This window comes from Triticum dicoccoides, chromosome 3A, assembly GCF_002162155.2.
Source record: "Triticum dicoccoides isolate Atlit2015 ecotype Zavitan chromosome 3A, WEW_v2.0, whole genome shotgun sequence".
NCBI lineage: Eukaryota > Viridiplantae > Streptophyta > Magnoliopsida > Poales > Poaceae > Triticum > Triticum dicoccoides.
In genome coordinates, this window is record NC_041384.1 from 549,075,556 (window position 1) to 549,089,502 (window position 13,947).

Sequence of the window (13,947 nt, forward strand, 5' to 3'; positions counted from 1 at the left end):
CTCCTCCCCGTCCTCCTTAGGGGTGTCGACCATATAGACGTCATAGGTAGAGGTTGCGGCCCAATTACTAGTATGTGATATGGACATGGGTGAAGCCATTCCTGATGCGCCATCGACATCTTCATCCATGCCGGTCCCTCATCGGAGGCGTAGTACAGTACGTCGATTAAATCGTCGACCGTAGTGACTAGGTGGGTGGTTGGCGGGACATAAATTTCCTTATCGTTGGCTTTAAGTCTGATATGATCATAAATCGAGGACTGTCCGTCTAAGATCCCAAGGTTTTGGATCCAGTCTAGCATCTCGTTCAAAAGTGAGAGGTCCGCTGGACCCATCTTCTGACACTAGGCGGGGACCTGCAGAATGCTTGGCAGGTTGCGTGATGCGACCTCAGAGCACTGGCCGGCCAAGGTTAAGTCCTGGTCTGCTAGCGAAGCGATCGGATCCGAGCTTGAGGCTGGTTCCGAGGTTTGGGTCGGAAGTAGAATCCGCGGTCAACACCTCAGCGTTCGTGGGGTTCTCGAGCTTATGTGACGTCAATCCTCATAGCACTAGATCACAAAGGGAGTCGGCAGTATATTCTAGATTTCCAAATCCGATCATTTGATCTAGGGCGAAACAATCAACTTGGTCGAGGTGGCTATTCGAATCAGCGTGAAGGACAACGCTGCCGAACGCGAGAAGCTGGCTGGGGAGGAAGATACCTCCATAGCTAATGTTGCTGTCGATATGCACACGAGCCATTGATCCTTTATGACCACACAGCGGGACCTGTATGGGCCACCAATGCCGGTGCTAAAACCGGCTGATCTCGGATAGGGAGTCCCGAGTAATGGATCTGAGAACAATGGGTAATAGGAGACAAGGAAGACGATGTTTACCCACGTTCAGACTCTCTCGGAGAAGTAAAACCCTATGTCCTGCTTTGATTGTATTGATGTGATGGGGTTTTGATTGTATTTATGTGATGGGGTACAGAGTACAAGAGAATCTACCTCAAAATCATATAATTGTGTTCCAAACCCTAAGGCTTGTAATTGTGCTTTATGAACTAAACACCTCAGCTTATATATGCACCGGGGTGCCTAGGTCTACACATATGGACGGTTGGCAACTAGGAATAAACATGCCAACTATTAGAATTGTCCTTCAAGTATACGAAGTCTCCAGTGGTTTCCATCTTGCTTACGAGGTTCACAGCTTCGGCTATCCTCCAAACGACGGCTAGTGGGCTATTAGCTCGGCCCATAGATAACATGCCGCATAGGTTAGGACCCCTAGTCCGGGACACCCTCATTTAGCGCCTCATCTAAGCACCTGTGCATGGCAGAGGCCCTCTTCGGCGTGGCAAACTGCACCAGGGAAACCTGTTTATCATCTTTACAGACGTGATTCAGCTCTAGTGTTGCCAGGCTTGTGGGACAGGAGTGCAAACATCCTCTGAACAATGACACCATGGTGAAGAAGCATTGGACAAATATCACTACACATGCTAGGTGTGCTCTTTGGCCGTTGAAACTATCCAATATAGTAGAAGAATCATATGGTTCTTTGGCCGTTTAAACTATTCAACTTGGGAGGATCAAATGGCATAAACAGGTTCCCAATCTTATGGATCTGCTTCAGATTTTCACCGCGTCTTCCGAAACAGACTCCCTACTCACATCCAAAAAGGATACATAGGCAGCTAAATTGCTAATGGACAGATCATCGAAGCAACAGATGAGAAAATATTGAAGCTGAGATAATCTCTGGGCACAATTTATTATTAAACCAGAGCATAGGAATGCTCATTTCAGTACAAGATCTAGACAGGATCGCAAGCACAAGCCTGAACATTCAACACGAGGAGACATCACAAGAACACACACTCGGACAGGCACACATCGGGGGAAACACACCTCGGCTTATTTCGCGACGAACGAGCGCCAGAAACTAAGATCATGGCTTCATCAGCGCAGCGACCTTCTGGACGGACGGCCTCGCCAGCAGGTCAGTCCACCAGGCCTTCACATGCGGGTACGCGTCGAACAGAGACGCGTAGGGTGTAGCCGCCAAGCACAGGGTGACAGACACATGGTTAAGGTCCGCAAGACTGAGGAAGTCTCCAGCCAGGTACTTGGACTTGCTCAGGTGCGCCTCGTACACCGCCAGCACGTTCTTGATCTTAACAAGGTTAGCATCGATGACCGTCTGGTCAGTGGCTCCCCCAAGCATAGGATGGATAAGGCACTCGAAGAGAATGGGGCTCAGCGCGGCGGTGTACTGATGGGCCTCCACCTCGAGCCACACATCCACCATAGCTGACTCCTTGATGTCGCCCTCCTTCAACAGCTCTGGCTTGCTCTTGCGGCACGCATACTTGCAAATAGCACGTGATTCTAGTACGAAGAGAAAAACAAAATAGAACCAGAGTTATGAGGATTCTAAAGGGAGTATGGTACTGTTTTATTCCATTTCAATAAATCGGTCTAAAACTAGTAAAATGATCATTTCTAAACTTGATAAGATATCAAATTAGAACTCATAAGCATAGACTATATGATTGTTTGGGAAACCTTACCATAACTCATGTTTTTGTCTTCCGACCAAGCTTGTGGTTGTTAACTAATTATTACCTCATCATTCAAAACTCAAGCTTCAAGCATACGAGGATAGTGGATTAAAACTCCAAACGGTATAACTCCTAATATAATGCCAGGCGACAGCTAACAATTAACATTGTTTTTTACTCATGTCATCACATACTGATGTGTGAAGAACACGTTCAAAGGTTTATCATTAATCCAAATGAAACAATTCCTTTGTTTCTAGTAAAGGCTCAGGTACCATTTAAGCCCAAGTGGAAATGCTAGCTTTGTTATACTACAAGGAAACAACATTAACAGCAAAACAAACAACCACAACAACAGTAATGTAAAAGCATCATGACCCTTTATAGTTCTGTTTATGAGGGGTAGAAAAGAGAGAACATCTCAAGAGGTAGCATCATACCGAAGACGTACAAGTCACCATCCTGCAAAGCTGGCACCTGGCCAAAGGGCTGCAGAGAACAACATGAAGAGAATGAGTTCTATCCTGTGTCAAATCTCTAAAAACAGAAGCCACATGCCACAATTACTATCACACTAAGATTAGGTGGTCAAACAAAATATGACTTATGCATGTTTTTTTGTAGTGTCTCCATGAGATGCTGCTGTAGTGGCCATGGAACAAAAAAAATGCGACAGGACGTAATGGGTGGTACTGAATGCAGGCTACATTTTGCTCTGCTTTACGTTTTGCTGTAGACGTTCTGAGCATTTGCAGGTTGCTTGGGACTCCTGGGTTAATGTTGTAAGATAGTTTGCTGAACCAAGGATCGTCTGTTCCATGAGCAACACAGGGAAAGCCTCATACTGGAAGAGAATATGCTTCTTACAAACCGGCCACGCCCAAATGGCTCGCCGATCTGAGACGAGCTGCGGAAAAACTCATACCATATACTACTGGGATAAGTATATTTTTCGTCCTCGAACTCTTCCAAGAGTTTAGAAATCATCCCTCAACTCAAAACCAGATAGTTTTTGTCCTTCAACTATCAAAACCGGATAATTTTCGTCCCTCATGCCGCTTCGGGCGGTTTTCGTCTGTCATGAACAGTAAATCAACAAACAGTAAATTCAAAAAAAATAGCAAAAAAATCTGAAAATTTGCGGGATCAAAGTTCCTCGGGTGCGCAAGGTGGGTATAAATTTTCATATTGTTTGGACATTTCAGGTGCTTGTGACAAAGAAAAAATTGTAAATATGTACGTCAGTGAACAGTAAATTAAAAAAAAACAAGGTGCGTGCATATTTTCGCGCTCAAATAACATAGGACGAGCTCTAGCCAAAAAAAAACAAAATAATGCACTTTTTCAGAGTTTCTTCCCCAACCAATTTTTTTTTTGCCACAAGCTCCCACAATGTCCAAACACCATGAAATTTTGCAGGCACATTGAGCACCCGAGCATCTTGTATGTCAACATTTTTCATATTTTTTTGAATTTGTTTTCTATTTTTTTAATGAATTTACTGTTCACCGACGTACATATTTATGGTTTTTCCTTTGTCACGAGCTCCTAGAATTTCTAAATAGCACAAAAAATTTCACACACCTTGCGCACCCGAGTATCTTTGATCCCACAAATTTTCAGATTTTTTTAATTTTTTTTTAATTTACTGTTCATGCAGACAGAAACTGCCCGAAGCGGCGTGATGGACTAAAACTATCCGGTTTTGATAGTTGAGGGACGAAAACTATTCAGTTTTAAGTTAAGAGATGATTTCTAAACTCTCAGAAGAGTTTAAGGATGAAAAATATACTTATCCCTGTACTACTAGAATGATCTGTAAATATCGAACCCCAGTCTCGAATCGTGATACTTTTTTTCTTCTGAAATTCGAATCGTGATATACTAGATTATACGAGAGCGACAGCGACATCTCTCCGGCCCCCGCTAAAATAAACAGCGATAAGAGGCATGGAAGCGACCCCTCGCCGGGAGTTGACTGACTTTTGTTCCGCCGATCGCAGCACGAGGACCGAACGAATCGACACCATCCTCGTGAAATTAGAGGCAAGCAAACGGCACAAGGCCGAACCATCGACAGTCACGGATGGGAAATTCCAGGGGAGGGCGGCGGTTAGGGCATGAGTACGTACGTTCCTGGCGAGGTGGTCGGGGCCCTTGTGCTCGCCGGTGCCGAAGTTGATGGGGACGAGCTCGTACTCGACGCCGGCTTCCTCCAGCGCCGCCACGCACCTGGTGACGTTCCACGACAGGGTCGCGCCGTACAGCTTCACCGGAGCCATCTCTTCTCACTCCTCACTCTCGAACGCACTCGAACCTTTTTTTCTCTCTTCTTCTCGGTAGGTAATAAAGCCGCTGCGGATGGGATGGGATGTGGGATGGAGAAGACCATGCTCGGGGTCTCGGCTAAATAGGCGACGGAGGGTTTGCTCCCTTCCAACGGAGCAGGTGCGGTGCGGCCGTGGAGTGGGAGAGGGAGAGGGAGCGGGTAGGTGAGGTGAGGTGGAAGGTGCGGCTCGTCAATGGCCCCCGCGTCTCTAGGAGCTTCCGTTTCTTCAGCCATTTTAGTCGTCCTTATTTTTGCACGAGTTTTTTCTAGTACTACCCCCCGCTCTATTCAGTTTTTGTGATTGATATTCTTTTCGGATAATTGGTTTTCACTTTTCAGCGACCGACCGACGCAAGTGATGACGCTCGGTAGTGCGCCAGCGGCGCCTTGAGATCCGCGCATCTCCTTTCTCCAGCACTTTTAGTTTTTATTGATTGATTAATTTTTTAGCTTCTTCCGATGAAGCTTCGTCAGCCGTACGCTGCTGAGGGGCCGGAAATTAAGTTTGTTTCCAACAATCTCCGCTTGGTTTACTTCCTTTTACTCTATGGGACGCTTGTTTCTTTTTTATTTTCTATATACTAGATGCACATTCTTTTTTTTATTTTTAAACACAGAACAATCGAAGATGCTTATATATACATATATCACTATGTACACACGCACGAACACTCTAGACGCACACCCTACCCCCTAAGCTTCAATGAGATACTGAACCGACAATCAATTTTGAGATGGACGAAGTTATCACAAACACTTCATAGTGACAAAAACGTCTTCCTTCACTGAACGAAGTCATTCGGATTAGCCGCAAAACTAATGCCCAAGCCTTACCTAAGGCTTGAACAATGTGGTGGTTTAGAGCATGTCTAGCGGATCTCATATAAACTCGTCGGCCCTTTTACATGAAAAGGCTCGGCTCGTAAAACCATGGCATCTCCGCTATATTTACCAGATCTAGCCGATTTAGGGTTCCTATCCTGTAAATCCCGAACTCACCTCCGTCGCATTTTCTCTGTCTCCGGTGCCAAACCTCTTTCTCTCTCGCGCGCGCGTTTTCCCCGCGCACAGCCACTCTTCAACCACCTCGCCGTCGCGCGCGTGGTGGCCGAGGGGGGTGTGGCGGCTCGCTACCGCACAAGTGAGCCCACCATGACGACGAGGCCGGAACCCCTGTGGAGGAATGGCGCCACGTGCAGGCGAGAGAGCGTGGCGGCCTCTCCCGCAGCGACGGGCGGAGGAGTGGAGAGATTTCGGACGCCTCCACGACATCATTTGTTCGATCACCAAGCACCTCCGCGAGGCGGAGCGCGAGTTTGCTTAGGCAAAGGAGCCGATCACCGCCGGAGAAGAAGGCGCCTCCACGAGGCGGAGCGCAATTTCACCAAGGCGAAGGAGTGGGTCGTCGCTGGAGAAGAAGGCGTCGCCACGTGGCTCGAGGCCGCCAAGGAGGCCAAGAAGGAGTACGGCCTCGCATTTGTCCTCTCCGGCTCCGCAATGGAATATCTTCTTCATGTAAAGAAGGATGAGTAGTTTAGATTAGGTTTAAATTTAGTGTGTTCAAATTCCTACGAAGTATGGTGACGAAAACTATGTTTGTCTAGTATGTCTAAATTCTGCAGTCGTGCGGTCCGCAGTACCGCAAAATCATTTTACAGTAATTCGTAAACAAAATTTACGGTACCGCGGTTTACATGATCTACTAGAGATATGCCCTTAGATTTACAGTCGGATATAGCAAATATGACCCCTTAAACGCCCGCGGACGCGCCTGGTTCAGTGACCGAACGTGTCTGTTTTAAACCCCTATTTATCCTTCTGCGCAGCCACACTTCTTATTTTTCTTCTCATATACCCGGTCACTTGTACGTGATTGGTGGAGATGAAGAAAGAGAAATAAATAAATAAATAAATAAATAAATAAATAAAGAGAAAAGGTGGTCCAAGATGGGACCACGTCCTATGTGGCGAAATGCCCGGGCGCGCTCGTGCGCGTCCGCAGGCCCTCATATCCTCCTCATATTTGAGATGGATATGATGGTTCGCGGACAGCTCGAGCATATATAAAAATAATACGAGAGATGTGGTTGAGTCATATTTTTTTTGTTCGGTCAATAACCAGACACACCCGCAGACGTATAAGGGATGATTTGAGTAGTCCGGCTGTAGACGCTCTTACATCCTTCAGAATATCCGAATCTTGCGCCCGGCATCGGACGTACTCCCTCCGTTCGAAATTACTTGTCTCGAATATGGATGTATATAGAACTAAAATACGTCTAGATAAATTCATTTCTGTGACAAGTAATTTCGAATGGAGAGAGTAGTTTCCTTGCAAAAGAGGAGATTGATTTAGAAGAGTACTGTGTGCACTCTGCATTAATTAAGGTCGGTGCAAACAATGTTGGAAGTCGTGATGGGAACGAACTGCGTAGAAAATCCTGGATAACTCAGCAGTGATGCAACGAATTGTGAGTGTCAGCAGTGACCAGCGTTTGCTCTACTTGTCAACGATTGCTGATTGTGACTGAGCAACCGGACAATAGAAGCTAGCTCAGAGTCAAATATCCACCAAAATATACAAGGACACACACGTAGTGCAGTTGACAATGAAGCAAAAAACTCTTCCAAAAACACACTTGCAGAAAGTAAAGAAGAAATCACAATCACATGTTGACGTGTGGAGTAGTAGCACGTCTAGCGCACCGCGACAAGTCTTGGTTCTCTCTGAATAAATTGGCAACGCTTTCCCCTAAAAAAAGACAAGTTTTGGTTCTCTCGTAACTGGAGGCGAACTTCGTTAATAATCTTTTTCATGAGCAGAGCTGCTATGTGTTCCGCATCATAGGCGGTAGGCGCTAACCCAAGTACTATGATTGATTCTTCTTATTTCTATCAGCGCCTAGAAAAAGGGGCAAAGTGGACCACGAAGATGCCTTTAACAGAGCATGTCACCAAAAAGCACATACCAATTATATGTAACTGAAAAAAAGTGACGAAAACGTAGCACAAACAGATCAGCTAGATGTTGTGAAAATAATATAGCACGAGTATATTTGTCTACCCTCTAATTCCTCCATCAAGTTCATGGTGCAGCTCACAATGCTGTATATGAAGCTAGAGGGTAAGGACATATTTATACTCATATTCCTGAATGTTCAAATCTGTATCCAGATAGAATTCAATTAGAATCTTAATCGAATTAACCAACCACGATCATAACTGATTATTTTCCAAGTCAAATTCCTTTTATCCCTAAGCACATATATGTGAGATATATGCCACATTTAAATAGTATGGTCCTATTTAGACGTGTAGACTTATCAATCTACATAGAGCTGAACCTGTAAATAACTTACTCGCAAAAAAAAACGGTAAATAGCCTAGTCAATTCCAAACCTATATTGTGCCCAGACAAATAATTACAGTGTACATATACACACTATATTCCAGTATAGTTTGTACCCAGCTCCTTGAGTATATTCCCTCAAGTTCAATTGCAAATATTTGTACCAATCATTCATACATCAATTTCTTATGATTTCATTCATCAACCAAATAAATGTAGTATATAATGTTTTGGAAGACACCAAAAATTCCTACATCTCCCTATCTGAAAAACATTCAGTCAAAAATCCTAAGGCCCATGTTCCTGACATGTTTGCAAAACAATTTCTAACTAAGAGGTTTAGTCAGTTGATCTGCCAACATATCAGTACAAGGCAAAAACTCAAGCCGAACAGTTTTTAGCCTATTTATTACGGAAAAACTCTGTTTTTTGCCACTCTAATTTTTGCCAATTTTGCTTATGCCACTCTAAAATTCAACATCTCATTTTTGCCACTTCTTGTTTTTGACAATGTATTACAAATACCATTCTGTCAGGTCAAGGCATGTTTTGACCAAACGAAGCAGGGCAAAGACAATATTGCCCTAGGTTTTTTGTTTTGCTTTTGCCACTCCAGTTTTCATTGAAATTTTACTAATACCTGACAAACACAGCAGATGGGTTGATTCCACTGAGTTCATCTGCTAATAAGAAAAAGAGAAAAAATCACCATAGGTCACAAAACTTGAGCTGGCTGACACTTAAGTACCACTACTTCAAAATACCCGAAATACAGTCCATCTACTTGCGCAGGGGGTTCACTTTGGTCCGTATATACGATTGGAGCTACGTATTTGCTGACTTGGCCGAGTCAGCCGTTGCCAGCTGTGCTTTAACTGCCACTTGTGCAGCACCTGTCGTGGGGGGGTGTTAATACTAGAAGGCTGGAGGGTTTTTTTGCAAATGCGCGCACCTGGTCGGACCGCACCCCACCTGGTCATTAAACGGCCCGCACCTGGTCGGACCGCACCGTGTCGCTCCTTTCTCCTCCCTCCCGCAACCTCTCTGCTCCCGCACCCTCTCTGCTCATCGTCGCTGCTGAGGTCGGACGTCGTTGGCGTCGAGGACGGCTCCATGAGCACGTCGTTGGACACTGAGCCGCCGCCGTCCGCGCCGTTCGGGAGGGGCCTGCGCGACGTGCCTCTTGCTCCTTCACGTCGCCGTGATGATGCCTCACCGCCCCTGTACGGTACGTCACCGTCGCCAGCAGCTCCTTTGCTCGATCTGTGCAATTTAGCTCCCGTAAAGAGTTCTTGACCGCATCAATTGCGCGTAGGAGCTAGGGTTTGGCCGTTCATTCTACTCTCTGACGGATTGGGTGTGGGGTGGTAGGGTTTTAACAGTTTGTGAAGATCTTTCTGACAGGCCAAAAATAGGGCTGCTTCATGGGGGGTTTGCAGGAGGAGCTAGGGTTTGGCCATGTTTGTAGAGATCTGGAGTGGTTATGGTTCTTTCTCCCCCCAATTTTTCATCGGTCCAGGGGTCTAGGGTTTAAGCAGTAAAGTTTGCTCTTAGTGTCAGAGTGTTAATTGGACCAAATTTTTTTGTAATTTGCAATTACATTGTGTCAGATTGACCAAAGATGGTTGCTTTTCGACCTTTAAGATCATACATTTGTTAATTGGAGCCATGAATCTCTGTTTTTCTTTCTGAAAAAGTAAAAAAGTCTGAATCTTTGAACTGTAGTCTAAAATGTCTGAATCTCTCTGTAGTCTGAAATGTCTGAACTTTTTCAACTTGATTGTTTTGCAGGTCACTTAAGCAACCACTTCTCTGTTGAGGTCATACATGGTGGCTACATTCTGTGTGCTGGCAAGCATAGGGGTTATCACAAAGGTCACTTCATTTGGTATGATTACTGTGACATAGATAATTGGACACCTAATGTTGTTGCCAGTCTAGTGGAGGAAATTGGATATGAGTTTGAGGGCAGGATCAGGGCTTATTGGTGTGTTCCTGGATTGACAGTGTATAAGAATGGATTAAGAGAGATCAAGATAGGGGACAACACTATGACAGAAAACATGAAGGATTGTGTTCTAAATGGCAACCACTTCCAACAGATATTTCTTGATCATGATGAGAGCATGAGATCATATATTTCTGTTGTTCAAGTCCACTCTGATGATGAGGATCCACCAATTGTCAGGTTCAGTGGCATTAGGCCAAAGAAGGAGAATGCCCACCAGCAGCAAGCAGAGCAGACACAACAGTTGCAAGAGGAGCAGGATCAGCTCACTCTAGTGGAACATGAGATGGCTCAGCATGATCAAGAGCATGATTCTGATCAAGAGCATGAGCAAGATGAAGCAGAGTCAGAAAGTGGAGCAGAGTCAGAAGAAGATGATTTCATACCAAGTCCACCCCAGCCTGGAACTACTTACCTTTCATCTCAGTTTGGGTTTAGGGCAAGGAAATCATGTAGGTTTTTGAACATGGATGCAGCAGACACAGTAGTGCAGGATTCAGATGAAGATTATATTCCACAAATTGTTGATTCAGACATTAATCTGCAGGATGATGATGACTTGTTTGACAAACATGTTGATTGTGAGAAGGGCAAAGGACCAGCAGTCCAAGAAGAAGTTGATGATCCTACTGAAGTTGTGGATATTTGTCTGCCATCCTCTGATGAAGATAAGGTGAAGCTGAATTTCAAAAGTTTTAGAGAGGAAGACCTGACTAAACCACAGTTTCAAGTTGGCCAGACCTTTGGATCTGTTGAGTTCCTTAGGAAAGCTATCAAAGAGTACAGCTGTCAGGAGAGAGTTGACATTAGGTGCCCTAGAAATGATAGGAAAAGACTGAATGCCATTTGTGAAGATGGGTGCCCCTGGACCTTGTCTGCATCATTTGATGGGAGAATCAACTGCTTCATGATCAAGAAATACAACCGAAGCATACATGCATAAAGAAATGGTGTGTTAAGTCATTCACTGCTCCTTTTATGGCTGGAAAATATCTTGATTCTTTCAGAGCAGATAAAAACATGAACATGAAATTTTTTGCAAGGGTGGTTCAGAAAGATTGGAACATGACAGCAACAAGAAGCAAGCTTAGAAGGGCTAAGAGGTTAGTGAAGAAAGTTATTGAAGGAGATGAGTTGGGGCAGTACAACAACATGTGGGATTATGCACAAGAATTCAGAAGATCAAACCCAGGGAGTTCTTTCTATGTGGGTGTCAGTAATGGCATATTTGCAAGTTGTTATTTCTCTCTGGATGCCTGCAAAAGGGGTTTCATGCAATCTTGTAGGCCTGTCATTTGTTTGGATGGATGCCACCTGAAGACAAGTATGGAGGTGTTATGATGTGTGTTGTTGGCATGGATCCTAATGACTGCATTTACCCTCTAGCTTTTGCAGTTGTTGAGGTAGAGAACACTGACACATGGAAATGGTTTCTGTCAAATCTGAAGAGTGACTTGGGAATTGTAAACACAGACCCATGGACTATAATGTCAGGCAAGCAAAAGGGCCTGATCAAGGGAGTGAGTCAGCACTTTCCTGATGCATAGCATAGACACTGTGTTAGGCATATATGGCAGAATTTTCAACAAACACACAAAGGAGATGTTCTTAAAAACCAGCTATGGAAGTGTGCAAGGAGCACAACACCAGAACTGTGGGCTGCAGGCATGGAGGAAATGAAGGTGATAAGCCTAGAAGCATACAAGTGGCTTGAGCAGCTACCACCCAACACTTGGGTTAGGGGCTTCCAAAGAGAATTGGTCAAGTGTGATATCCTTCTGAACAACAACTGTGAGGTTTTCAACAAATATATTCTTGAGGCTAGGGAGATGCATCTCAGATCAATGATTGACAAGATCAAAACACAACTCATGGTCAGGTTCTACAAAAGAGGCAGAGACCTGGCCTGGCTCAATATGCCCAAAAATTAGGAAAAAAATTGAGAAGAATATAGAGCTGTCAGCTACATGCATGGTTTCAGGGGCTGGTGATGGCATCTTTCAGGTTGACAACAGGAACAAGACATACATTATTGACCTGAAGGAAGAAAGCTGTACATGCAAAAGGTGGGATCTTAGTGGAATTCCATGTCACCATACAATTGCATGCTGCAGACATGAGAGGATTGATCCTGAGAGTTTGGTGCACTCCTGTTACAATATAGAAGCATTCAAGCTAGCATACAAACTCATTATCAAGCCTTGCAGAATAGGAGTGAGTGGCAGAAGATGAATGACTGTGAAATCAAGCCACCTGTCTTTGAAAAAAAAGTAGGTAGGCCTTCAAACAAAAGTAGGAGAAGCAGCCTTATGAGATTGCAAAGAAAGATGGAACCAAGGTGATGAGCAGACATGAAATCACAATAACATGTTCATACTGCCATGAAACAGGCCACAACATCAAAGGATGTAATCTCAAAAAGGCTGGCATTTTGCCAAATCTAGAAGAGAGAACAACAAGAAGGGGTCCAAGGGCCATTCTTGATGATGTGTCAGATGATGAAATTGTTTTGGCACAACAAGATGATGGCCAAGGTACACAGGAGGAGGTTCAGGTCACACAAGAGGATGGTCAACTTACACAGGAGGAGATCCATGTTGATGGCCAAGTTACACATGAGGAGGCCCATGTTGATGGCCATGATACACATGAGGAGGTCATTTTCACACAAGATGATGAGGTCATTGTCACACAAGATGATGGAGCAGATGCACCAGTTGTTTTTCAGGCAAATTCTCCACTTTTGTCCCTTAATTTTGACCTCTTTTGTCCAGTCATTTTTGTTGTACTGATGTTTTCATGTGATGTTTGTTTTGTACAGGTGCAGGACTTTGGATTTACAATGCTTTATAGGATGCAACAATCCAGACCTGTTCCTAGAGAAGAACCTGAAATCATTTTGCCAGATTCCTCATTCATCTCAAATGCAGCCAGTTCTCACACTGCAGCACAGACAACAACAACTACAAATGAAGGCAACCTGACCATGAAGTTGATGAAGATGAAGAGAGACAAAGAAAGACAGATGGCAGCCAGGAGAGATGCAGCACTTGAGGCCATGAATGAGATGGCAGAGAAGAAAGCAGAGGAGGCAGAAGCAAAAAGGCAAGAAATTGCAAGGAGGAAAGCAGAGTCTTCACAAAGAAGAAGAGCAGCACAAGAGAAGAAAGCATTGGAATCTGCAGCAAGGAAGGAAGCTGCAGCAGCAAGAAAAGCTGCATTGCAAGAAGAGAAGGAGGCCAGAGCCCTTGAAGCAATGGCAGCTAAAGCAGAGGCAGCACTGAAGAGAAAAGAAGATCAAGAAGCAAAGAGAGCTATGGCAGCACTGAAGAGAAAAGAAGATCAAGAAGCAAAGAAGATACAACAAGAGGCCAAGAGATTAAGAGTTGAGCAGAGGAAGCAGGCAGGACCAAGTGGACATGTGCCCAAGAAGTCGAAGAGAGTGAACATGTCTGATGAGTTTAGATGATTCAGTGTTTTTGCACTTGTAATTTTTTGGCAAAAAACTTAAATGAGACTCTTTGAAACTATTGGAGTTGGGATGATTCAGTGCTTTTGCACTTGTAATATTTTGGCAAAAACTACAATGAGACTCTTTGAACTGTTGGAAATGTGAAGATTCAGTGGCTTCATACTGCCATTCAAAATGAAAACTGTTGGAGTTCAAAATGAAAAGAAATCCCAAATGAAAACTGTTGGAGTTCAGT

The 13,947-nt window shown here is 44.4% G+C and overlaps 1 protein-coding gene across 1 annotated transcript; it reads right to left on the reverse strand.

Moving 5' to 3' along the window:
• Window positions 1-1,731: 1,731 nt before the first annotated feature.
• Window positions 1,732-5,053, reverse strand: LOC119269097 (glutathione S-transferase 1-like). Its single transcript, XM_037550850.1, has 3 exons — window positions 4,687-5,053; window positions 2,995-3,043; window positions 1,732-2,381 (listed from the first exon to the last, which is right to left on the reverse strand). Exons 1-3 carry the CDS (start codon window positions 4,834-4,836, stop codon window positions 1,942-1,944), a joined length of 639 nt encoding a protein of 212 aa, XP_037406747.1. The 5' UTR covers window positions 4,837-5,053; the 3' UTR covers window positions 1,732-1,941.
• Between the last annotated feature and the right edge of the window lie 8,894 nt (window positions 5,054-13,947).

What these genes read in the sequence shown, in the direction of transcription:
- LOC119269097 (XM_037550850.1), bottom strand. Translation starts at nt 4,836, where the DNA reads ATGGCTCCGGTGAAGCTGTACGGCGCGACCCTGTCGTGGAACGTCACC. An exon ending in CCGACCACCTCGCCAGGAAC is followed by an intron (nt 3,044 to 4,686) that starts GTACGTACTCAT and finishes TGTTCTCTGCAG; the next exon opens with CCCTTTGGCCAGGTGCCAGC. An exon ending in TGGTGACTTGTACGTCTTCG is followed by an intron (nt 2,382 to 2,994) that starts GTATGATGCTAC and finishes TCTTCGTACTAG; the next exon opens with AATCACGTGCTATTTGCAAG.